This window comes from Mya arenaria, chromosome 11 (genome assembly GCF_026914265.1).
Source record: "Mya arenaria isolate MELC-2E11 chromosome 11, ASM2691426v1".
Taxonomy (NCBI): Eukaryota; Metazoa; Mollusca; class Bivalvia; order Myida; family Myidae; genus Mya; species Mya arenaria.
In genome coordinates, this window is record NC_069132.1 from 42,865,588 (window position 1) to 42,893,217 (window position 27,630).

General features: G+C 34.6%; 1 protein-coding gene across 1 annotated transcript; it reads left to right on the forward strand.

Annotated features, from left to right (window-relative positions):
• Positions 1 to 2,328: 2,328 nt before the first annotated feature.
• Positions 2,329 to 27,405, forward strand: LOC128207529 (ribosomal protein S6 kinase delta-1-like). Its single transcript, XM_052910488.1, has 15 exons — positions 2,329 to 2,455; positions 2,857 to 2,972; positions 4,449 to 4,545; positions 5,832 to 5,940; positions 6,648 to 6,892; positions 7,224 to 7,306; positions 11,383 to 11,643; positions 12,320 to 12,530; positions 12,870 to 12,991; positions 16,792 to 16,947; positions 20,001 to 21,841; positions 22,458 to 22,585; positions 23,938 to 24,020; positions 25,313 to 25,408; positions 26,103 to 27,405. The coding sequence occupies exons 1-15, from the start codon at positions 2,329 to 2,331 to the stop codon at positions 26,211 to 26,213; spliced, it is 3,786 nt and encodes a 1,261-aa protein (XP_052766448.1). The 3' UTR covers positions 26,214 to 27,405.
• Positions 27,406 to 27,630: the final 225 nt, after the last annotated feature.

Here is a 27,630-nt window from a genome sequence, read left to right on the forward strand (position 1 = left end):
TCGCAGAAATATTTGAAGCAGTTTCCACAGAAATACTTGGCCTCGGTGTTGAGATTGAGAAACAGAGATTGAGAAACAGAGCAGGAAAAGTCATGTATCTGATCAGAGGCATTTAACACCGAGTCGTTTAATGATGTCCTGTGTTTTGAAGCCATTCTATTAATCATTTATATATTCCGCTTATGAACTTTCCTTTCAGATTTTAAAATATTTAAACATTTCAAGTTTTGTTCAATATTAAACAGTGTGTATCGATCGCATTGCCCATGGAGATCTGACTGATCATATCCCATAAACCTTTGCTACCAGGAAGTATAAAACCTTCCAGATCTTGTGACAGCCGTATTCAGACTATGAATTGTTAAAATTTCCAAAAAACCCTGTCGTCATTTTAAACCAAATAAATTTAGGTTCTGAGGGAGGAGCGCAAGTTTAAAGATTACGCCCCTAAATTACGCTCCCTCTTACGTCGAATCCTGGGCCGCCCCTGGTTAATAAGTTAAAAAGCCGACATAATAAGGACACTTTGTCAACACGACTTCATGATCTTATTATCGATATATGTTTGTAAGGTTATAAGTATCTTCCATGGCCGCTCGTGTAAGGTTTATCACAGCCCAAGCGAAGGTTGCTTAACGGAAACGAGGTCTAATGAGACAATGATTGCGGTCACTATTACAGATGATGATGATGATGATGATGATGATGATGATGATGATGATACCTCGATGTACCATGATGATGAGCGTGTTGTTGTTGTTGTTGGTGGTGGTAATGTTGATGGTGGTGGTGGTGGTGGTGACGATGTTGATGATGATTATTTATTTTGAGGAAATGTAAACAATATCAAATCAGTGTAAACAATATACACACATACGTTAAACTTTTAACAAAATATTGCTTACAACTGTTAAAATCGACAACTGGACAGGTTTACTAGGATATTTTGCATAGTATTATATGGTTTTAAACCGCATGTAAAAATTAACCTTTGAGCCAATGCGCTAATATTTGAAGTATACATAGCTCTAATAATCGTATTATTTATTCAATGTCTGTGCAGAATTAACACACCGTTTATACAATACATATGATAGGTGTACGCCCTACCATATAAATTCAAATTCATTACACCACAATGTTTGCATTTAACAACGTAATATACAAATATAAATTTTATATATAATACTTATATTGCAATCTATGAAGGTCTGTTGTCGAGGTAGTAATTGGGATAGGGTAGATCAACGTAACCGCCCCGTTTGATTCAACCGTGAATTGGTACCAGTAGTTGTCTGTCAAGGGACGTAACCTTGTATAAACTCGAATTCATAGCCAAAATGGATCATTGCCCTTAGTAAGACCAATCTCATTAAACTCAGATTTCCCAATAACGTCAGGATGTAACTTAAATGGGATTGTAGTAAGACATAAGAAGTGAAGCTGAAAGGCTTTTATCATTTGGCACAAGGCGCTAATCGATTAAAATTGCTTGACTGAAATTAAAATTATTATCGAAAGCTATGTTTGTGTTTACAATTGCTTGTTTTTGCATAAATGTATTTTTATTATAAATAAAAAAATAAATTTATATTTCCTAATAATCGAATAAGTCATATTACGAAATTTAGGTTGCGTAACTATGCCCAATAAATACTCTTCCTTCTCTTGCGGGGATAGCGTAGCCAATAACAAACGAGGTAAATAAGACTTTATGTAACAAATGAAAAAATAGCATTCTGTAAGCAATCCCGCTTGGCTCGATATTCACGAGACTCGAAGTACTTTGCCCGGTCACTAGAATATCGAGCCATCGAGTTTCGACTGTACATTGTAAATTAACTTATCATTGGATGGCCTCACGCCAAAATGCTAAGGCTGTTTTTTTCTGCTTTTGGAATGTTAACATCACTATAATTATAAAGGCGAGCTGCAATCTGATTGCAGAATGCCAAATGAATAGTCCAATGAGAAAATGATGTTGTATCATGTGATTCAAATGTTGAACAATGATTGGACATCTCACAGAGAAACAGAAAGACAGAAACTTCATAAATTGTAACTTCATCATTTTGTAAAGAAACTATATATGTGATCAAGTTACCAAGAAACCACCAAAAAAATTTGCTTTTGAAAACTTTTGGAATTTGAAGCATCTGCATTATTACGTGAAGCCATCACTATGCTCTGTTTTATCATATTTGGTACTTGATTGTTAGATGTTTCAATGTATTTTAATGGATAAACTGTACATGTCATTTGAGTATAACATTGTCCAAAGGTGGTATTGATTGTATATTGAAAACCTAAGCATTATTTCCTTCCGCGATGCCCCAGATTGTGATATGGAAGCGTTACAATGACTTCAAGCAGCTGTACAAGTCCATGTCCAGTCTCCACAAGTCTCTGCACAGACGGGAGGAGTTTCCATTGTTTGCTAAACCAAAACTGTTTGGTAGGTAACTGGCTTCTTTGACTATTAGTCTTTAGATATATAAATATAATGTAGTAAGATTTTTTCAAGATATTCAAATTAAACTTGAAACTGGTGTTTCCTAAGGCAATACACACATGTACAGTGAAGCCCATAAAACTTTAATAATTATTCAGATATGCCCCTTTTTCAACTACAATTAACATAGGAGCGTTAGCGTTCGCTCAGCGGCACTCTTGTCCTTTGTTGGGAATTGTTGATGAATGCTCATAGTTTATGTGTAAAATTTGCACCTATAGCTTAACTGACCACCACACACTTTCCTATACCTCATAATTTTTTTTTTGTTATCTTCTAATTTATACCATAAATAAGTCACAGTTTGAACAATAAGGATTCATATTCAAATTCCATTCCTTCAGGACGGTTTGATGCGGATGTGATTGAGGAGCGACGTACCAGTGCCCTTGATCTACTCAACTTTATCGGCCGTCAATGTCACCTGTACCGTTCCATGGTCTTCAGCAAGTTTTTAGAGGTACGCAATCTGTGATATAAGTTACTTTGTAAGAAGCTGAGGGTTTAGTGGATATTTATCCTCAGACGTATATTTTATCGACTTTTTTTATATTTTAAAGACAACCTTACATATTGCCAAGTTTTCACCACTAATCAAAATTAGTAATGGTTGAATGTAACCTAAAAATGTTCCAGGTCAAGAAAGCCAAATATTTCAAACTGTTTCTGGAGTAAAAAAAGTTATAAAGAAACATATTTACTTGTTGTGAGAAAAGCATCCTGACAACAAATTTGTGTCCTTACCATTTATGGTTTTTTGAAGGTCCTACTCTATCCTAAAAGATACATTTTCTGCATTATACGACTATAGACTGAAATCATTTAAATATAAAAGTATGCTGTCTTAACTAATCTCTGCCACATTCTGCAAACCTTTTTAGCTTTATTCTCCCATTAAAATTTTGATTTATAGGGACTCTTTGTGTTTTACTGTCTCATTATAAACATATATATATATATATATATTTTATGTGAAATGTGAACACTGTTCGTTTTATTAATAAATCATCACAAATTGTTCAAATAGCTATAGTGGTAAAAATAATTTTCAATGGGACAGAAGTTAAGAATGCATATTTAAACATATTGTTCAATTTAATGAAAAGTGTACTTGTTAGGTGTTTGAAGTCTGAATAGCTAGCTATAAGACTGTCAGATTGTGAAAACAATTGAATATTACTAGATATATGATAACAATCTTTCATAACATATATATTTTATTCATTGATTAATCTTAACAAGATTAGACTCACACATATATGTGGTACATATCACATTTTTGGAGATATCAATATATACAATTTATAATATATACAATATTTCGTTCATCCATATAATTGTTTTTAATTGCATGCTTATTGAAATGATTAAAGATGCACTCCTACACCCAAATAAGATTTATCACAATTAATACAATTGTTTATTAAATGCTAAAAAAAGATGAATAAATGTCGAAAACTGGTTCTGATGAAGGATACCGAGTTAAATTTTAAAGAATGGTGCAGAAACCTGGTATTTCTACCTTATCAGACAATAGTAGATCACAGTAAATCTTTTAGCACTCACCAATCCTTTTTCCTATTTTTGTGTTTTCAGCTATTAAATACACGGTTTCAATCTTGTTATCAGTAATTAAAGTTTCCATAAATGCATTATTTAGTAAGTAGTTTAAGGTTTATCACTCAAAATTTATGTTTATAATGCATGTACATTGTATATGTATTCATTTTGAATAAGAGTGTCACTTTAAATCATGGGTCATTTTGAGTATGATATCAATAGATCATTCTGAATATTATTTCTCTCTATTGATGGGTAAGTAAAATAATTCCATTTCAATAAAGTTTCGAAAAATCTTTTCTTAACATATAGTTCCTTTAAAGTCAATTTAAAAGAAGCAGCACATGCTAAATAAAAGTTGTAATTTCTTATCCAGGGAGGTACGGTAGTTGAAGGTCTCTCTGGGAAAGTGTTGAAGCCATCCAGACTCGATATTCTCCAGGCCAGCCCTGCCCCAGTACCAGGGACTATAGGTAATGTTTGGAAAAGAATAGTGATGAAATTTGTACACAAGTTACAATGATAATATGCACATGTTAAGCAAAGGCCCATAACCTAATATGTTACAACTTTCAAGTAATGCCCCTTGTTGTCTAGAAAAATTATGCATAATTTTACCTTTGGGCATTACTCAAAAAACTGTTCAAGATATCCCCATAAAACTTTGTACACATGTAACAGAGACAAAAGGCCCATAAATTTAGCTGTAATAGTTGTTTAGTTATGCTTCCTGGTGTCTGAAAGTCACACCAAACTAAAACCTTGTGCCTAACTGAAACATAGTTCAAGATATCCACATGAAACTTCATAAACATCTTACAGTGAACATATGCACATGTGTAGCAAGGCCCATAACCCTTAACTGTAATAAAAACCAAGTTATGCCTCTTCAGTGTGTGTATACCACTTGATAAATGACATCATATATGCTACATCAGAAGGCAACATTTTGTTTCAAATGAAGACTTAAATCAAAGATAACTTTTCTTTTCCTACATTATTTTATATAAAACAAAGGCAGTCTATGTTGCTTAAAGAGCCCCTCCTTCATTTTATTTTCGAAGTTTAATAAGGTGATTAGTTTCACCAACAACTTCGACAAACCTGTTTCCGAAATAATGTTTTGACAGTGCTCCGTCAGACGGCCGTATTGTGAAAAGGTTTGTCGAAGTGTTTTAAGAAATTAAACCCTCAATCAAACTCTGGTAAAAGACCTAAGGGGGGGTGGGGCTCCGTAAGCGGCGTAGCCAGTGCTATGCTTCATTTAAAATGGTGAAGAAATAGTGAAGTGTTCATTGTTTAAAGTCTTCATTCAAAGCAAAATATTGCCTTCCGACGGAGCATTTATGATGTGGTATACACCAACTGCTCTTGTTTGTCTTGGAAAGTGATGCAAAATTTCAACCTTGGGCATTACTAAAAAACTGTTGGAAGATATATTCAAAGTTTACTCTGATAGTAGTTAAGATGCACATATTTTGACCGATAACTCTGGCTATAATTATTTTAGAATTATTCCCCTTGATCATTTGAAGATGACATAAAAACTTTTATGGTTGGCTTTCAACTTTAAAACTGTTAGAGTCTTAGAGAGTATCACATTAAACTTTGTACAAATGTTAGCAGTGATTATGCACATAAGCAGTAAGCAATGCCCTTAACTACTACACTGAATCAACAGTACCTGGCCCTGAGTTTTTTTGTGCCTTGACATCATTGATATTGAGTTATAAATATATTGATTATTCACTTTCTGCAGGAAACCAGACCAGCACACGTCCGGAGTCAGGCACACGTCCGGAGTCAGGCACCAGTGAAGCTGTTGACAGCAAAGCACATGAGGAGACAGATAAAACTGAGTTGCAGGGGTAAGGTTTATTTTAAGTGTGCATATAATCACAGAACTTTTTCATATCTTCTCATTTTTATTTTTTTGAATTTATAATGAAACTCAATTACATTCTACTACAGAGGCCGTATTCAAAAAATACCTATCCTTATCCTTAGTGATGCCTCTGTGATTCATTAAGTGTATTGGCCAATTTATTCAACTGTCCAATCAAAACTTTCAGATTCTACTCTTGAACATACATAAAGTTAAATCAAAGTTGATTATTGATTACAATGATGCCAGAAATAATTTTTAAATTGCGTAGAATTACTGTTAACTGTAGCATGCTCGCCCAACTGGTATAACCCAATGGCGAGGGTACATAAGCTCCCTCTCCCCCACCCCCCATTCTTGTTCAGAGGTGAAATATTTCACCGATGGCACTGAATCAAACAATCTTTCCTTTTTTATTACATGCGGATTGCCTAAAATTGGTATTAAAAGACATTTAATTGCATTTTATCAGGAAAATGCACCAAACTGTATTCACATGTGATACCATTTTAGAAATCACGTCGTTATGTGTACTGATATTTGTTTTGGTTAGTACCATAGATGTGAAAACAGTGAAAAATATTGAATTATTATTTACACTGAAAGAGTGAAATATTATTTTTATATCAATGATAAATCTAAATAATCCACCAGAAACGCATATCATAAAGAATTTTCCTTAATTCTCAGGGACAATAACAAGGAGCCATTACTTGAAGGTGTTTGGAACTTTCCTGCAGTTCCTGACAACATCAGCTTAAATTCCTATGATGATGATACAGATGTGGACTCCACCCTGGGGACGCCCCTCCCTCAGTCTGATCTTGCATTCTTTGACCCCCTTGGGAAGGATAAAGAGGAGGATGGGGAGGATGAGGGGTCAGGCCTCCGTACCAGCAAGAGCTGGATCCAGGAGGCAGTCAACACTTGTAATGGTAGGGAGCAGTCAACACTTTAAAGGATAAAAACAGCAGTCAACACCTTCGGCTTTGGATATATCTACATAAAAGAGTTGCATGAATGTTAAATTTTGAAAATCAAGCTTGAAACTGTTCAGAGAGTCTAGGCCTAAAAATTATCTGAGTTTAGGGCAACAGTCTAAAAAATAAAAGGTAGAGTCAGTAGAATTTTTTCCTAAGTCCAATCATAACAGCAAAGCCAGTCACAAATGCTTTCCATGACATTTCGATGTACTGAGTATAAAATAAAGGAAGGTTTCTGCCAAGAGTTGTAATGAACAAAGATTATTTCCATATTTCACAACAGAGATGGACATTGCCGAGACATCAACTGGAGATGACCAGAATTTGACCACTGATGGTCTTGACCACCATACTGCTGGGCTGCAGGTATAGTTTCACATATAGAAATTCACATCAGGTTTAAAAGTTTAATAATTGATATAGCCTGGGTGATGTTGTCGTCGATTTCGGGTTTTGTTATTTATGCAAAACTTTGGCTGTGACCATTACTCTTAAACCATTCAAGATATTCAAATTGGTATAACATGTATAGTGCCAGTGAGGAACCAAACGAGGCAAATAGTAGTAGAATAATCTTTTTAATAACTGTAACAACTATTGTTAAACAGACATGGCAAAATTCAAAACAAGGGAAGTAACAAGTGTTAACTTCTGATCATGGTCTATGGTGTAAGGGACATAATTACTGGAGTAGCCTTTGAATTGTAATTGTTTAGTAATTCCACTTTTTTTTTAAACTACAACAATAGACTGACTTTGTTATGTTTAAATTGAAAACAAAATCAGAATATCAAAATGATTGCATGTATTTGATATATTGTTTGCTTGTTTTTTCATTCTCTGTGAACTTGTTTTAAAGCCAAGTTTCTTATAGGGTTAAATAATGATGGAAAATAAATAAAAGTGTGTATATAACTACGATAGAGTCTCAGATAATTTTGAAAATAACGAGGTTCAAACGATGTTTTATTAAATTTAACCAGCAATTAGAAAGTGACGTGATATGCAAATTTCATTGTTATGTTGTGTGTGCGTTTTCTTTTTGGTTTGTTAAATGTTTGTAATTGTGATAAAGGCAAATTTCTTTTCGGCCTGGGGCATACATGCCATATCCATATTGTTTAAATTTATTTTTACCGATATTTTACAACATGCAATACAGTGAAAACCACAGTCTGTGAGTGAAACTACATGATTCAAGATTTATTTACAAAACATCCAGAAGGCCATAGCTCGAGTGGACAAATATACATAACTGTTAATGTAACATACTTTAGAGAATCATTGTACATGAACACTTTGTGTAAATATTCAGTCTAGTAACAATACAGACAGACAGACATATATACAAAATCTCCAGCGTGGGAGAAAATGACTTCATGAATTACAATGAAAATTATTAGGGATGCAAACGAATGGCAAAATTGATACTCGAATACTCGAATATTCGGTAATTCCGAAATACATATTTTGGAAGATGTAGTAAACTACCATTATTATTCGCTTAAGTAATAGCCGCGGCATTTTATTATACTTTGTCGTAGCCAGTACGCGCGGCGGATCCTCATTTTCTCCAAATTTGACATTCGCAATTTTCTGGAAGAAAAAAACAATACAATATAAACAGACAAACAACAAAATCGTATAATTTCAATTTCGGTGCCTTTATATTTGTAAACACTGTGAATTTAGATGGATTCCTAGTCAAATAGCGTTTTGCGCCAACGGAGGGTATTTCCGTAGGACGAACAGCCTCGTTCTGAGATTGACCTGTAAATTGAATAAATATAACTATGGAAAACCCAAACCAACTCGGGAACTAGTAAAATGATAAAGCAAAAACATATCTGGATTTGACTCATCTATTATTCAACAATAGAGGAAGTATATCTTAAAACGCTATACTATACATTTACATTTTAAAGCACAAACATTATATCGACACATGGAAAACAGTTTAAAGCACATATATGTAGCAACATTATTGTAGCACATGGCATTCATATCATCACTGCGATTTGAGCTATGTTGCACACCTTAATTTGCAACCATGACAAAACATTGGTGTTAAAGTTGATTCAGAGTCAGTTATTGTAAAGGTAGGGGGACTCTTTACAGTACCCGACGATAGGCCCCTAAATGACATATGACGAGTGTTTAGTGTATTGTCATCCCATTCACACCTCTGGGTGTCGTTGTAAAAACAAAACAAACTTTATAAACAACAACTGTGTTGTAGGCAAAAGGTTTTTATTCTCTTAATTGAGAATTAGTATCATTGCTCTTTTTTTCGAATATTCGAATACCGACTTTGACATTCGAATACCAAACGTTTGATCGAATATTCGAATATTCGTTTACATCCCTAAAAATTATTAAAAACAATTATAAATGCTAAAAGGAAACATGATTATCAGCTTTTACCAGAAGTGATAAATTTATTTGTAATACTGATCAAAGGCAAACAAATTCAGCCAAACCCGTTGGCTCGAATTCCTCATTGGCTTAAACTAGATGTTAAGGACCGATTTCCTTATACTGAAGGTAAACATTCCCGCTTCGCTCGAATTTTCCGAGGCTCGAGGTATTTTCGCCTGTCCCTGGAAGTTTGAGCAAACAGGGTTTGCCTGTATTGCTATTAAGGAAATGGAAGAAATAAAAAATATTTATAATATTTATTCCATTCATATATAGAAGCATAAACATAAATTCTGATTAATAAATATTCTTAGAAAATGTGAAACTTGATTACAACCATGATATTACAGTAAGCTAGCTAAGTAAGTGATTATGTTTTATGGTTTCTTAAATAATTGAGTCTGCTGGCTAGGCTGTGCCCAGTGCCAACTCATCTTAAGATAGACAAAAAATGCAAACTTTCATAGTGTTCAGTGCGAAATACCTATGGTATATCTCTATGCAAGCAAGTGTGCATGCGTGAGCGTCTTAAAACTCACGGAATAAAACCCATTACTGACAAAATGAAAATTTGGCAGTTAATTTTATTACTATAAAATGGAAATTTTGGTTGAAAGACCTCTGGGAAATGATTAAACGTGAATCTGTTCAGGGATCTTATTATTGGAGGCATGAGCCTGAACAACAGTATGTAATGTGTTCTATGATTGTTCATTGTGTTTTTTTTTTTCTGACCAATTTTGGTCCAAAATTCAGGTACAGAATTTGACCCCATCGCAATGCTAAATATACCTTTTATCCCCCTTTGTTAATATAAACTTACCAATTTTACGTTTTTGAATTAAAAAACAACAATTTTTTTTGAACCCCTATCCATTTTTGTATGAAAGTGTTGATGTTTTACTAAAGAAACAAACGTTTATCCTTTCTGTTTATTGTTTTATATTTTTCTTGTTGATTTCTAATTTCTAAGCCCTGGCCCCAGTCCCAATATGGTAAAAAAGTACTATCATTATCATTGTTCTGCCTTGGAAATCTTTCCATTCAACTACATGAAGTCAATGTTACTAATTTTTTTAATTTTTGTCTTGAAATGAGCCAATTTTTACATAAATGTCTGGAAACCAGTGAAAATTGATGTTTTATGGCTAAAAGCGTTACTCACACTTTAACAAATTTTCAGCAGTTAACCAAACAATTTAGATCTGTTCTACTGTGAGTTATCTTATATTACTAAATTGAAGGCTAAAATGAGCTGATTCTGAGACAAAAAAGGTCAAGGTCAGTTTTTGAGAGTGTAGCTTTAAGATGCTAATTGATTATAACTTCCTTTTAGGTTCTGAAATTGATATACTCCATTGTACTATTTTGTTAACATGTTTAGCTCTTACCTTATATGAATTTCAATGTTATCAGAAAATCAATACACTTAATGTAAGTTTCATTCTAGACTCATTATAAACTGGATGCTTTAATATTGGATTTATTACTGACATATATGTCTGATGGTGGCTAGTTATGAATGTAAGCAAGAATGATGATCAGGTGTTACAGCATATGATGAGAAAATGATAGTTTACTAGAGAGATGAGATATTAAATTGGAAATATGAAACTTTGTGTTAAACCTCTGTGGAAATATTGGAAACCAAACGACCACAACATCATTTTTCATGCTAGTTTGTAATCTAAGTAAAGGTCAAGAATGTTATTTCTTAATATAGATGTGAGTATTGTCTTAAATATAGTTTTCTAAATGGATTTTGTGTAATCATAAATGGGTCCTAACATATGTGTCATTTTTAAGGATTGCAAATATTTTGATGCGGCAATGATTTGGGCTGATTTTGATTTTGTTTTCAAAATATCAAAAATGTAAAAAAAATAGTGAAAATAATAAAATTATTTATTCATGTTAGAGTGAATGTTGGCACCATTCTGTTTAAAAACTAATCTTAATTGCTTTAGAAATTACCTCCCTTATTTTCAGAGTTGAATATTTGAGTTACCTCCCTTTTATTGCAGTTTTCCATTGATTCACGTAGCGAACTCACCGACTCAACCAGTTCCAGCACTCTCTCTCAATCAACTCAGTCCACCGTTCAAGATGTCAGCGAATTTGACCCCTTATGTCAGATGACCCCTAGGAAGGGAAGCATCGGGTCAAAGGTCGTTGTGGGGAAAAGTGACCTTGACATTTCACAGATGACTGGTTTCACTTCTAGTAATTCTGCAAGTATAGAATCTTCTTCAAGCAACATGTCTACACCAAGAAAAACTTCGAAGGTGATTAAAATGTCATAATATCTTTTAAACACCTTTAAAGTCTAAATTTGATCTGCAACATGACCATAACATTATTTTTTATCACAATAATTATTCGGGTGTAATAACATTCATGGAGTTAAGCATGTGTTTGTTTTTTAAATATCTTAGACATTTGTGCAACAGCTTTTTGGAGAAACAGAGATATTTCTTTTGGTTAGAATCAAGCAATAGGACAAAGGTGGTGATATTTCTTCAACTACAGTATTTTACATTCTATAATGGTACCAAGGAACTGTCTATATTTTCACTACTTTTGGGGTTGAAATAAAAACAAATATCTCATTTCAACTCATTTTGTATTTAATGTTCAAATTGTAACTCAGTTTATACATAAAAGCTCATTTTTTCAACACATTTTTTACATAAAGCTTCAATTTTTCAACACAGTTTTACATAAAAATGCAGTTTTTCAACACAGTTTGTACATAGAAACACAGTTTTTCAACACAGTTTGGACATAAAAACGCCAATTTAAACTTAGTTTGTTAATAAAAATGCAGGTTTTAACTAAGTTTGTACATGAAAACTCGCATTTCATCACAGATTTTACATAAAAATCACATTTCAACTCAGTTTGTACAAAAGATAAAATTTCATCACTGTACTCATATATTTATTTCTTTTAACATTTCAGAAACCATCCAAGTTTATTTCCTCCCAGGCTCGCCAGCGTTCAATCACCAAGGAAAGCGTGTCAACAATGGATCTGGGTCACTCAGATGATTACATCCACATGGCTGCACGGCAGATCTGTCTCGCTCAGGAGTATGAAGCAAGCAGCCAGTTTGAGCTGGCGTTCGCTACATACAAGAGTTGTGTGGGGATACTATTGCAGGGAGTGCAAGGTATAGATTTTGAAATTTTATAGTAATAGTTTTGGTATCTGAGCCATGCTTGGTTTACAGTTGACAATAACCGGAGGCGTTGTTCTGTAGAATGCAGGAAGATGGCCATTATCTCATAATGGCCGATATTTGGCTGGTGAGTCTTCTGATGAACATATTTGGGTCATACTTATAATAAATTTGGTATACACTCTGTTTTACAGTTGACTTTTACAAGAGGCATTTTGACGTAGAATGCAGTAATGCTATCTCATAGCGGCAGTCATTTAACTAGTGAATGTTTAGAACATGTTCTGGCTGTACATAGTAATAACTTTGGTATACATGCTTGGTTTACAGGTGACAGTAACAAGAGTCGTCGAGACGCAGTGCGCAGGAAGACGGCCCAGTACCTAATGAAGGCTGAAGACCTTTATAACAGACACCTGGCTAGCGAGGCATCTGACGAACAGAGATGGGCGGTATGTTAAAATATTGAAATAGAAATCGTCAGCGAAAAAGATTCCAGAAGCCATATTCAATAAGCAACTTAGATTGAACTTAATTTTAAGACTAGAATCTATGTGTTTTGATTGGCTTGTATATTTAGCTGACCAATAATAGGCTGAATAGAATCACTGAGGCATGTCTAAGGATGAGGAGAAGATTCAATATTGAATACTAGCCCTGTTGTGGAAATAGTAAAATTTAATTGTAAAGAATTGTGTCAAAGTGGCAGATTTTTTTTAATTCTTTTGGACTTCATTTAAAAATCCTCAATTTATCTTTTATCAATTTATCATGTTTTTTCTTTATAATGTGAATACATCTACAGCAGGAATTTCCACAAGCAAATTTATTTTTTATTTGGCTTTAAAAGCTGTGAAATGAAAACTAGTGATTTAAAAGACTGATGACAAATGATCAAATTGCAGAATGGGTATCTATTCCAAATTTAATGTTCTATGGCTTAAACCGTTACTAATGGTTTAAGATAAATGCATAAAATATCAATTTTGGAGAGGAAAAATGAAAATCTGCGATCTGATCTTTTGTCATCAGTCTTTTATCACTAGTTTTCAGAGATTTATGCAAAAAACTGCTCATTTCAAGACAAAAAATAACAAGTTGTCAAAACGTTTAATCTGTGAGAGTGTAGCTTTAAAGCTGCAAAAAAACCCTATCCTTGTAGGGAGAATTTTGTAGGTGTGTTAATCAGATAAACTATCTCTCATTCAGAGGGATGCTGACCTGTGCTAAATATAGCTGAACTAAGCAAGCACCAGAGCAGATGCTAAAAGTTACTTACTATGTTATGCATTGTTCAACCTTCCAATCCAAAACAGGAAAGTAAACGCTGCCACATGTATTTCCTTACAATCTGCAGTTCATGACCCCGGGATTTTCAAATTTTAGACATTTAACAAGTAATTTTCTTCGCACGGTACAATAAAATTTTCTTTGCCATTTCTTTCGAAATGTTGCTAAGAAGCTATTTAAAAAGTTTTTAGGCAAAAGACTTTGTTATTATTCCACTATTAGAATAAAAGGCTCTTAGATGTGAATCATGTTAAAAATACCATGAAAAACCTTCCCTAGCGCGATCTAGTGGCTTAAATAGTCAGGTTAAGGTTTAAAAACATGCCACATTATAATCAATATTTCAGAAAGCATGTCTTTTTTTTCTGGAGTTACAAATTAGGTGTTAATACCAGCAAATTTGGTTTCAGTAGTAGTCAATCTTGTATATATGCCCCCATGTTTTCTCACTTTTACCATAAAATTGTGTGCCAAAACATACACTTATGGTAACTGAAATACATTTGAAGCTTTTTTCCCAGTTATATCAGAATGCACAATCATTGTTATGTTTCTTGTGCTGGCTGTAAGTGCTTTTAGCTATTAGATTGCTGTTGATGGAATTTCATTGTTTCTCCATAAAATTCTTTCGCACATTTACATATTTAGGTCAATGACTCTATCAGAATGAAATAAAAGAACTTCTCGATTGTCTTGCCACAGTGAGAAAAGTCAGATTTATATGTTTCTGCAGGATATTGCCATGGGAATTTTTGTCATTGTGTCATCTGGTTTCTGTTTCCATCTGAGATCTGTTTCGTAAATGCAAGAATTCCCATTTATTGAAGGTGTTTTCAGGTTTGTTATGTTTGATTTCTTTTTAATATGTTTTTTAATCATTATTGATAAAAAAAAATTAAGTGATAGTTTAACTATGAGCTATTTTTTAAGGTAATGTAAAATGATGAAAATATTTAATTTTAACTTTCACCGAGTTTTTAGGAAGAAAGATAAAATAAGTAACATTGTCAGAAATGAGTCCTTTGAGAAAAAGATAGAATCAGTGACATTTTCAGCGAAAAATGATTCCTCTGGACTAAATGTTATATAAGTGACATTGTCAAATAAATAGGTCTGTGAGGAAAGGTAACATAAGTGACATTTTCAGTGAAATCGATTCCTTTGGACTTAAGGTTATATAAGTGACATTGTCAAATAAATAGGTCTGTGAGGAAAGGTAACATAAGTGACATTTTCAGTGAAATCGATTCATTTGGACTTAAGGTTATATAAGTGACATTGTCAAATAAATAGGTTTGTGAGGAAAGGTAATATAAGTAACATTGTCAGCGAAAAAATGATTCCTTTGGACTTAATTTTATATAAGTGACATTGTCAAATAAATAGATCTGTGAGGAAAGGTAATATAACTTAGTAACATTGTAAGTTAGCAAAAATGATTCCCTTGGACTAGTGATGAAACGATTTGGCCAACCACTATCGATTAATCATCGCTGACAATGCTATGTCGGCGACAATCGATAGTGGTTGGCCAAAATCGATGTCGCTAATGTTACTTCCGATAAATACGTATTTTTGTTATGCGGTAAACGTAGCGTAAATGTCAATTTTTGTTTCCGGTAAATTCTCGTTGAGTTCATTTTAACAAGGGAAGTCACTCTCTTCCACAAATTTGGTGAATGTAAACACTTTTGCTTTAAAAATTACAAACTCTCACAATATTACAAATTGTTTTTAATTGTTTGTATATTTCATACAACCTCAATAATCTGTCTCTATGGTGTAGTGGGTCCGGTATTACCTGCAAATAACAGGGATCCCGGCTCGATGCATTCTGGGTTTTTTTGGTATCATTTGTTATTAACAAATTTACTTTTTTGTGAAAGTTTTATTAAAGTAAGATACTTTAATGAACTCTTCATAATTACAGGTTTTTAAATGTTAAGCTGGTTAACAAATATTTAATATACTTTACATGGATAAAATGCTAAGATAACTTACTTGATGTGATGTGCATCATTTTGTAATTGATGTGCACTTATTAAGTATGTGTTTTGTTGTTATATTTTTCGTTCAGTTATTAAAGACAGAAAAAGGTAACCACCGTTATGGTCCATAACTTATGGATATTTACTTACTGTTGCAAAATGCATGACTATAGCATCACACATACTGATTGTTAAACCATATAAATTAATATGATGATACTATGTATAAAGAATGTATTCCTTACTGATATTATGAACTTTCGATTATTGTCCGATAGTAAATCGAAATACTTGGTCCGATTCGATTCGATTATCGATAGCAAATGGAGTCCGATTTTCAAACACTACTTTGACCTAAATGTAATATTAGTGATATCGCTTGGAAAAATGAGTGTTTGAAAAGGTATTATAAGTAATAATGTCAGTTATTTGGATGAAAGGTTATACAAGTGAAATCGTTGGCAAAATCATGGACCTTTAAACCATGTTAATAGGTTTGTGGCAAAAATAAGTTCTTTGGAGGAAGGTTCTATAAGTGATATTGTTATGGATAACGAGCTCATTGCAAGAAAGGAAATAAAAATGAATAAGTCAGTGAAAACAGAGACCTATAAACCATGTTAATAGGTCCAGGGGGAAAATGGGTTCTTTAGAGGAAAGGTAATCCAAGTGACAATGTCAGGGAAAAAGATCGAGTTCTGTGATGAATCGTGACATTTACAATTGTTGTCAAGTACTGTGCATATGCAGGATATTGCTGCTTTTTTGAGATGAATTAAGATATTGATATCTTATTCAATTCCCAGTATTGTTATCATGTCGACTCATCAAACACTTTTTTGTGTTTGTTTTTTTCACAAACGTGACTGCCTCCATAGGACTCATTTTAGCGTATAATTATGAAGTCAAATGTTAATGTCATGTCATCTTCTAACAAAACTTTTTTTTTAGAATTGTGTTCGTGTTAATTCCAGATGGACAGCACCCTGAGCCCCTCAACGGAGGTTGACCCCTCACTGACCTTTCTGCGGGCTCCGGCCAGCGAGTTGAAGAAGTTTAAAGTTCTGGGAACCATTGACAAAGTCATCCTGGTACTTGATAGGGCAACAGAGGAGACTTATGTCATCAAGGTTTGTGGTTTATGTTTTGGATGAAAACATGGAATACAGTCATATAGCAAAAATAGGGAAGTAAAGAAATTTGAAGAACATTAAATATTTGACAAATTCATCCTGGTCCTTGACGACACTGGATAATTATGTCATTAAAGGTTGTGGGATTTATTCTGTGGTAGACAGTGGATAAATGTTTTTTCGTTTTTTAAAAAAAAGATACTCATGTTTATAATCAATATAACAGATATGAATTTTGAGTCATAAACCTTTAACTTCTTACTAAATAATGCATTTATGGAAAATATCAATTACTGACATTGAACAGGATTGTAAGTGTATTTCCGAGCTGAACACACACAAATATCAAATGTCTGGATGGTCCTAAAAGATTTACAGAGATCAATGATCATCTCATAAGGTAGCAATACCGTTTTTCCTGTACCTTTCTTTCAAATTAAACACAGTATCATGATGATCATCCAGATCACACAGTACATACTGGAGTTATATCCCTTGAATTATCAAAATGACCAATTTTACTGTGTCACCTCTTTAGCTTTTTTTTTCTATATTAAACCAATATTGTGACAAAATTTATTTGCATATCTCGATCAATTTGCAAATCATCAGAATTTGAATTTTTTTTTCACCACCAAACTTTAACATTTCTTGTCCAATTTTAATCAAATGTTGTGACAATGTTTAAAGATATAAAGTTAGGAAGTATACACCGAATGTTCATATTTTATTTCACTCAGTCACTCCACTCATTCTGAATCATTAAAATGTTACTTCATGTACTATTAACCATACATTGTTTTTTAGTTTTTTTAAGATATACACTTAATGAACCAGTCAATTGTAACCACGGCCCCCAGGCTGGGGGTGTACCGGGGATAGCGGGGGAATTGGGCGGTATTTTAAGCTTTCAGGTGGCTATGCAGTGCCGGATAAATGCGTTGGTTTTGTCTTTGCCCATAAAAAGTGGGTCCTTACCTAGGGTCTCTGGGGTGCGGGCATTTAGTGGGGATTTTACCAGCAGTTTATTCCCGCAGGGCAGAGATTTTACACTGGCTTGGCTGGATCGAATGTCAAAGTCGCCATTCCCCGGACCTGGGGTGACCGTTGATACAGTTGACTGGTGCATACCACTTTGGACACATGTATACAGTGACAAAACACATACATGTAACAAGGCCCCATTATTATACCCCCACAAACGAAGTTTGAGCGGGTATATAGGAGTGAGCATGTCGGTCGGTCGGTCTGTCTGTCGGTCTGTCGGTTTTCATGGTTTCCGGACGATAACTCATGAAAGGCTAGACAGATTTGAAAAAATTTTGGTACACAGGTGTAACATCAGAAGATACAGGTCAAGTTCGATATTTGGGCTGGTGGGGCCAAGGTCACTGTTACTAAAAATAGAAAAACGGTTTCCGGACGATAACTCATGAAAGGCTTGACAGATTTGAAATTTTTTTGGTACACAGGTGTAACATCAGAAGATACAGGTCAAGTTCGATATTGGGGCTGGTGGGACCAAGGTCAAGGTCACTGTTACTAAAAATAGAAAAACGGTTTCCGGACGATAACTCATGAAATGCGTGACAGATTTGAAAAAATTTTGGTACACAGGTGTAACATCAGAAGATACAGGTCAAGTTCGATATTGGGGCTGGTGGGGCCAAGGTCAAGGTCACTGTTACTAAAAATAGAAAAACGGTTTCCGGACGATAACGCATGAAAGGCTTGACAGATTTGGAAAAAATTTGGTACACAGGTGTAACATCAGAAGATACAGGTCAAGTTTGATATTGGGGCTGGAGGGGCCAATGTCAAGGTCACTGTTACTAAAAAAGTAAAACGATTTCTGGACGATAACTCATGAAAGGCTAAACGGATTTAAACAATTTTTGGTACACAGGTGTAACATCAGAAGATACAGATCAAGTTCGATATTGGGGCTGGTGGGGTCAAGGTCACTGTTACTAAAAATAGAAAAATGGTTTCCGAATGATAACTCATGAAAGGCTTGACAGATTTGAACATTTTTTGGTACACAGGTGTAACATCAGAAGATACAGGTCAAGTTCGATATTGGGTCTGGTGGGGCCAAGGTCAATGTCACTGTTACTAAAAATAGAAGCTTGGTTTCTGCTTCATAACTTTAATTGGGCATGAGATATTGTGATGAAACTTGCTGTATAGGCAGCCTCGGTGAAGACAATTCTTGTGATTGAAAATGGGGCCAGTGGAGTAAAGGTTTTTGTGCACTGTTACGAAAATAGAAAAACGGTTTCTGGACAAACAATACATGCATGATAAAAGAAGATGCAGTGTGCAGTAACCTTGGAGTTATGGCCTCTTTTCAAAGGAATGGTTTGCCATTCCTGTGTCCAGGCGGCATTTGGGGGTATTCGTCACTCCTGTGACAGCTCTAGTTATGGTGTAACAGCTATGCCCCTTGGTACACTGGGGTCGGGCTCTCATTGTGAAAAATTTACATTGAAAAGATCTATTTTCTTATTGGTCTTGTGGACAAATATATTCTTGTAAAATGTTTTTTGGTTAAATACTTAAAAGCTTTTAGAATAACTAGCCTTTTTACAGAGTTGTTTTGATAACGTTGAATAGAATATGCTTTAAACCAAAACATTTCTTAATATAAAGAATCAGGAGTCAGAGTTGGATAGGCATAGCCCTATATGATAGTACCACATCAAGCGTATTACCTAAGCAATGACCTGAATTAAAATAGAGCTTACTGGTTAAAAATAGATTACATTAACCAATAGAAAAAGAGCAGGAAACATAGATTACATTAACCAATAGAAAAAGAGCAGGAAATGTTAAGCCCCGCCTCCAGAAAGTCCTTGTGATTCCATAGCGAAGAAGCCAAATTCTAGACACATGGACCTTGGTGACGCTCTATGCTAATATAGTGTTTCATAGGACATTTGGTTGTATATTGCTCAACAGTGACCAGCTAAAGAAATGCAACATAATCAAAGGATAATATTTTTGCTTGTGTTGGTTACTGCATATAACTGTATTATTTAATTCTTCAGAGGCTGTATAAATCAGCAAAAGGGAACAGAAACCGTCGCAACGTTCTCCCCACCTCATGTCCATATATGGTGAACCTTCACAAGTTTTATGAGACCAAGAGCACCATCTACCTCCTGCTTCAGTACGCAAGTGGAGGCAAACTCTGGGACTACGTGGGGGCATACCTACGGGCAGCTCAGGACCTCGCCCGGGAGGGTGGGCCTGGGGGTGGGGAGGGGACGCATGGGCAGGATTTTCAGAATGTTTACACTGGGTTCAAGGTACATCACTCTGATAACAGGAGGGAATCATTTATTAAGGAAAACGGTTCTGATGGAAGTACAGTTACTTCCCCTACTTCTCCTTTAGAGAGTGATATTAAAAGTATCTCCCCTGTTGATGACAGTAGTGCAGTTGTTTCCCCTATGGATGGGAATAGTGCAGTTACTTCCCCTATTGAAACAAAAAGTGGGTTAGGAGATCAGGTTGTGTTTAATAAGGAGGGGGGTAATGTGTATTTATCGGAGCCGTCTTCTGGAGCTAAACAAGACTTAAGTGTGAGTGATTTTCAGCTCGATCTTAATGGCGGAAAAATGGTTTTTAGTGACATTTCTTCACCGGTGGTTGAGAATGATAACCAGAATAGTGCAATAGTGGGTGATACTGATGATGATGTTGATGAAAATAGTGTTCTTGATTCAACTGATGATACAAATAAAGTGCAATATCAAAGATTTACAAGCTTTTCTTCAGAAGAAAACATGGATGATGATTTAGATAAATCCACAAGTTATCCACCTCAAATTGAACGTCAAATTTCCTCTGGTGCACAATTTCAAGACCTCTTAAACACAAACACAAAAAAAACACCTCTCGAAAACTTTAGCATTAATAGTTTTGATAGTGGTGATGGATTTTTAAGAGTTGATAGTAATGTATCAGACAATATAGAGGTCATTCAAGAAGTCAATGAAAATGGCTGTGATACGGATGTTTTTAACTGTGATTATACAACAGACAAACCAGATGCTCAAAATGTGGCTCAGAACAAAAGTGATGTAGATATAAACAATGATATTGAACCATATTTTCTAGACAATCAGGACACACAGAGCCAACCATGGAAAGGTTTAGATGATAAAAGTGATAGAAATGATAAAGCAGATACTAGTACTAGTAGTAGTGACGATGAAATTATAAAAAGCTCAAAAGCTTTGCTGAGAAATGTAGAAAGGACGCTGTCTCAAATAGATTTTGAGGGAAATGAGAAACCCGACCTAGAAAGTCTCGAAAAAGACAAAATTCTTGATAGTGAAACAAAGACAGAAGGTGAAACTGAGTCAGAAATTGAAACTAAGACACAAACTGAGGAGCCTAGTATCTATGACTTCTATCGCCATAGCGACACAGACAGTCACTCAGAAACGCCATCTGTTGACAATAGTTTGCCAATGCCTGAGCTATCTAATTTGAACAATAACAGTGATTTGGTTGTTAACAATTTATTACAAACCGACCATAACTTTGGCAATGGTTTTGACGATAACGATAATGAATCATTAAACAGTTCTCACCAAAGCTCGCAAGAAAAGTCGCGCACATCATCAGATATTTCCACTCCTAGAAAACTGACTCTTCCACGATTAAACTCCACGGAATTAAGTAGATCTGCTTCGACTGTGGAGGAGTCAAGTTCACCGATGAAGGCTCGGCAAAGGACTATATCACACCTTTTTGAACAGCTTGATATATCCGCTCAAAACCCGGAACAAGTCAAGATTCCAGAGTCCTTCATCTGTCGGTGGGCAGCTGAAATCATTGTAGCTCTATCCAGACTGCATGCCCTTGGAATTATTTGTAGGTGAGATCAATGGAAGACTTAATGAATTTTGATTTAATTTAAGTTGAGATAAAGGGTATTCAAAGAGTCCAAAAATTCTTGTGAAATGTTATTTATGGAATAGGCTTTAAAACATTGTGGGCTGAGTTTATTGCTCAATGATCTTAGGCAGTTTCCTAACAATCTAAAGAATGTCAAGACAATTTGAAAATTTAAGCTTAGTTTTTACATATTTGTTTAACAACGATTGTGAAACAAGTTGTTACAACATTACATTATTCACCTCGTTGGCACAATGTTACAAGAGAGTGTGGTCTTGTGTTGTGGGAAAACCACAGCTCCCAGAGAAAACCAACTTGTCTGGCTTGGTGACCACAAACCAAACTCACACTCAAATTTAAGCTTTGAACCGATTATTCAAGGTATAATTTCACATCATTAATTAATTGCCGCTGTCACAAATACAGTCTTTAATCTATGAAATAAATATTAAAGTAATATATTTTTCCTTATTGTTTTGACGATGTATGGTTGAATCACCAAAGAACCAATTACACAGACACACCTTAATGATTTATAACATGAAATATGATCTTTGTCAATTTCTTCAGCATGTTCATTACATGTGTATTTGAAGGGACTTGAAGCCGGACAATGTGTTGCTAGGCGACCAGGGCCATGCGACCTTGACCTACTTCTGTCAGGTTAACCAGGTAGATGAGGTCACAGACTTTGATGCTGTCAGCAATCTGTATGTTGCTCCTGGTAAGTTCTTGAACAGTTTTTGTTCAATTCCATGTTCAAAACATAGACTTAAGTTAAGCAAATTATCTTCAAAGTCACAATTTTACCTTAATTTGATGGATCAAAAGTCCTTCAAGCAAATTGTGTGATGTCTGTTATATAATAGTCATAAGAAATAAAAAATGAAGTATTACCAGGGTTGTTGCCACTGGTGATGCACAAGACCCTTTTTGCGAGTCCAGGCTTGTACCCTTGTGGAGGTAAAAGGGCTTGAAACCCCCTGATGCTCCTGGATTTGAAGAACTTACGATTTCATTAAACATTTGTCCTCATTCGCTCTTTTGAGGCCAGATTTCTCACTTATAAGTCACAAAGACTCATTGACAAGTTCTATGAAGTTGAAACTGCAAATTTGGTGGTAATGGAAATTGATAACCATGTTCTTTTTAGGTCTGCTTAGGCTCAAAAGGGCGCTAACTTTATTATAAAATAAAAACACACACTATTGTTTTAATTTACCAAGTTTCGCTGGTAATTTGGGGGTGCTTTTGCCATGTATATCAAATGTATTATGTAACCAGATATTGGATATACAGCGGCACTTTTACAATATTCCTATTAAACTAGGTTTTAAAGCAAAACTGTAGAGTGTCCTTCTGCTGAGTAGGAGGTCTATTGTTTGATTGAAACCACATCCAAAAAGCATTATAGAATTATGTAATCAAATGTTTACAGCAGCAAGGCATAGTATAAGTACCAAAGCTTCCTTCTCAATTCTGTCATGTTTTTATGTGTTTATATATCGCTTGTTTATTTTCCGTGTATGATTACCACATATAACTCTTTGATTATGCTTTAACTACGTTTATCTTTTAAAAACTTTTATTTAAGATAAAAACTATTTAAACCAATAATGTAGTCAGTTACAATAAATTACAAAGGAGCTAGTCTACCTAGATGGCCTTCAAAGAGCCTTTAGACAATTTTATGACTATGGAAAACTGGAGACAGGGATACCTAAGAAATGTCAAAATAATAAACAAGTATCCCTGAACGCTCATTATTGAAGCTAGCAAAATAGCCTGCATACCCAATCCCTGTGTTCACCATGCTATAAATGCAGTTACAAAATAATATTGTTATAAGCATTTTATAGTTACCGGTACAACGTAAATGAAAAAAGGTCGAAGTGAAGCTATACATATTTGGTTGCTCAAGGAAACTGAATGTTGCCACATTTAACACGGTGTAGTTTGCCTGGCACACTCAGCTCGCAAATCAAAACAATGAAAATATGATTAAAACTATCCAGATAATTTCATGCAAAATCTTTGTGGAAATGGTGTCTGTGAGCTATGAAACTCTTATTGCAGAGGTGCTGGGTATTGGAGGTTACACAGAGACATGTGATTGGTGGAGCCTTGGAGTGCTGTTGTACGAGCTGCTTGTTGGAAGGGTAGGCATGCACTGCTTCTCTGTTTTTCTTAGAAAAAAAAATCAATAGTTGTCAAAGCATTGTGGCCGCTTTATCGGCTGAAGCTAGTAAATAAACACGTTGATCTGAGAAGACTACTATATACGCTATGATCTTATCCCAAAGATAGCTATATAAAAGATAATAATTTGTTCAGAGTAAGATCGAAATATACTTCACAGAGTAAGCACTAACAGCTATATATTCATTTTGGTGTTCAAGATGAAATGTATTGCAATCTTAGATTGAAACAAACAAATTCCTTATTATATGCCTAAATAAGATATAAAATGTCAATTCATTGTAGTTTTGTCAGAAATGTGCAAAAATTGTTTGCGAACATAACGTCATTTCGAAAATGTTTTCATTATAATTCTGTCTCAGGGCTGTGTGTGCTGATGTTTAATTTGTAAAAAAGAAACAGTTAAAACATCAAAACAGTGAAAATATGTTGTTAATTGTTATTTCCCAGTTTGAAACAGTGAAATATCATTTTTATTTCACTGATAAATCTCAATAAATCACCAGAAAGTATTTAATTTAAAGCATATAGTAGTTTAAGCTTGACTATTATTATTTTTTTCAAAAAGGAATACTAATATTATTTATTTATTTTAAGCAAAACTATTGTGCTTAATGGCCAAATACTTGGGTTCAAAGTTACCCTTTTCCATGCAAATATTTGTTGTTTAAAATCTAACAAAACTTAAGGACATAAACATGAAACTTGGTAAACATTTTCAAAATGAAACTTTGTAAAAGTGTAGAAAGTCCCATCACTCTAGAACACTCAAACCTGTTGACCAAATGAGAACAACTAAGAAGCAATTGAGAAATTTTAGAGGTGCACGTTTCCTTTGCAATGTGTCTTACATATTGGGTTAAACATTAAGCTACCTAAATTTTACAGCAGTTGCAGCATTTGCAGATCACAGCATTTGCAGATTACAGCATTTGCAGATTAGAGCTCATCTTGTTAAAACCTTTTTTAAGGTATTCAAATGGAACTTGGTGCATTATGTTGCCAGAAACAATACACACATATACATGTACAGCAAATCCTGTAAATCCTGCTTAAATAAGTGTTCAGCTATACCCCCTTATTCAACTCAAACACAACAGAAATGCGATCATTTGTTTGCTCAACTGCGCTTTCATTTATCACTAGTCTGCTGCTGAATGCTTTGTAACATGGATCGATTGAGAACAAAATAATAGTTTTGGCATCAGCGTGTTGTACTAACATGTAATATTTTCCTTGGGAATATTTCCAGAGCCTGTTATCCTGTCACCCTGGGGGCATCACATCCCACACGCAGCTGTTTATACCTGACCACCTCACACAAGAAGCCAGGTCTCTTCTGCAGCAGGTATTTCATGGCGCTTTTGTTTTGAAACCAAGGTTGTAGCTGTCGAATTAAACAAATCTTTAGATATATATTTTAAATCAATTGTTATTTTGTGAAAATAAAACCAAAGCGAGTTATTGTCATAATATTGATGTTATTCGCCGCTTTGTCCTGCAAAACCCTTGGCAATAACTAAACATTTAAGATATTCTTATGAATGAAACTGAGTGACAGTGTGCATGCCACTTGTTCGACTGAAAAATAACAGCAGACAAGTATTGGCATTTGCTCAATGGCATTCTTGATTTATTGAAGTAACGTTGTTTTATTTACAAGGAATGAGACATAAGCCTGGGGAATTGTCCTTGTGATTCGTTTGATCCTTCCCTGCGTTTAGTTAGGGCAAACAATTGCAACTATGATCAAACTTTATAGTTTTGTATCAATGTTTGATCGCAGCGCATTAAGTACAAGCGGGGAACCAAATTGCAAAAGATCACCACAAACACCTCTAGTTTAGTGGTAAATGAACTCGGGGCTGACGTAAGCTCAAGTCAGGGACAGGGTGGAATAACATGAAATGGTCAACTAATGTCGAGAAGGTCAAGAACCTGAACTAGAAATACTGAAACAGTCTCATTGGCTGTGAACCAGTATGTTTGATGTTAACATGTGACTGAAATTGTTAGACAATTCTGGATGTTTTATTTTACAGTTACTCGTATACAGCCCACGCGAACGTCTTGGGGCAGGGCTACATGGGGTGGAGGAAATCAAGGTTCACCCATTCTTCCACGGAACAGACTGGAACGGCATAGAATTGTGAACCAGTCTTAGTGTATCGAAATGTGACTAGAAAATGTGACGCAGTGAACCAGTCTAGAACACTTAGAAATATAAACCAGACTCATGGACTGAGCTGTTAACCAATCCAGGAGGGTTAGAAGAAATGTTCAGCATGCCTGAATTGAGATTAACTCTTTAAATAAGAAGCCACTAAATAACGTTCCAATAGCCGCAAATGCTCATTCTGTAATATTGACAGGCTATTGCCAAGCTGACAGAGCGGCAATTGACCATCAAAACCAATCATAGCCGAAATATTCAGCTCTTGAATAATCGATAATTGGATCGAGTACCAAATTTCAGAAAAATTCACACCACAATTTACCAATATTTTTTCTTACCCCATCCACTATAATCATACTATATATATAACCTTTAAAATGGTTAACAACCACGCGAAATCTTTACATGAAACTTTTTTAACTCAAGGCTTCGTCACTTGTAAAATATATGTTTTCCTATGACATTCGTTAAATTTAAACAAAAACACTATTATCAGAAAATATCCTCTAAATATATATTAATCAACAACACATAGAGTTAAATTTTACAATATAATTGATGCTCAGTATGCTGTTGCGTGTCTTATTTTGTGTACAATAAGTTAGGCTATTTAACAGTCAAACCTGGTAAGAGGGTCACCTGTATTAAGCGATCACCTGTATTACCCGGCCACTCCAAATTCTTCCCCTACGTTTTTACTATATAAAGTATATATGCAATAAGCGGCCAAGTGTCTAACGCGGCCGCGGTCACTCATCTGTCATCCCTTAAAGCCATTTTGGCACTAATTAACTGCAATAACTGTCCTTGTGCATTCGAATTAAAATGAAAAAATAGCGTGAAATTGTCTTGAGGTTTAAAATTTCATAGTCATTGCTGTAACACTGTTTTGTCCTTGCTACGAGGGTTGTCCGGAAAGTTTTGAGACTATGTCTATATTTCAAAACGTTTTTGATATAAATCAACAAACACTAAGCAGCTAAGTGTATATAGACTATTCATGAGTTTCCTTTCGAAAAATAACATTCTTTCCTACAAATACCACTTGGAATATAATATTTAGGCAAGATAAAAAAGCAATCTTGAAGAACATATGTCGAATATTTAAATAAAGCTATCCAAATGATTCCTTGGTCTTATACAATTGATGAAAAAATAATTTCTTGTACAGTTTCTTTTTTGTTTTAATTCCATGATTAGCAATCGTGTTTAGTAGCAATTAGATTTAACAATATTTTAAGGTGAGCATTAATGTTTAATCAACCAAGTTGAACGTTCATTAAATTTATAATGGAATATCAGAAATAAGCAGACCATCGGATTTTTTATTTTTCCTTTTTATAGTGTTAATTCAACAAAGTGTTCATAATAAGTAAGAAACTAGTGTTCAAGCT

Bases quoted from the DNA above. Each gene is read 5' to 3' on its own strand.
- LOC128207529 (XM_052910488.1), top strand. From the start codon at position 2,329: ATGCCCCAGATTGTGATATGGAAGCGTTACAATGACTTCAAGCAGCTG. The intron at 4,546-5,831 runs GTAATGTTTGGA...CACTTTCTGCAG, and splicing joins CCCAGTACCAGGGACTATAG to GAAACCAGACCAGCACACGT. The intron at 11,644-12,319 runs GTGATTAAAATG...TTAACATTTCAG, and splicing joins CACCAAGAAAAACTTCGAAG to AAACCATCCAAGTTTATTTC.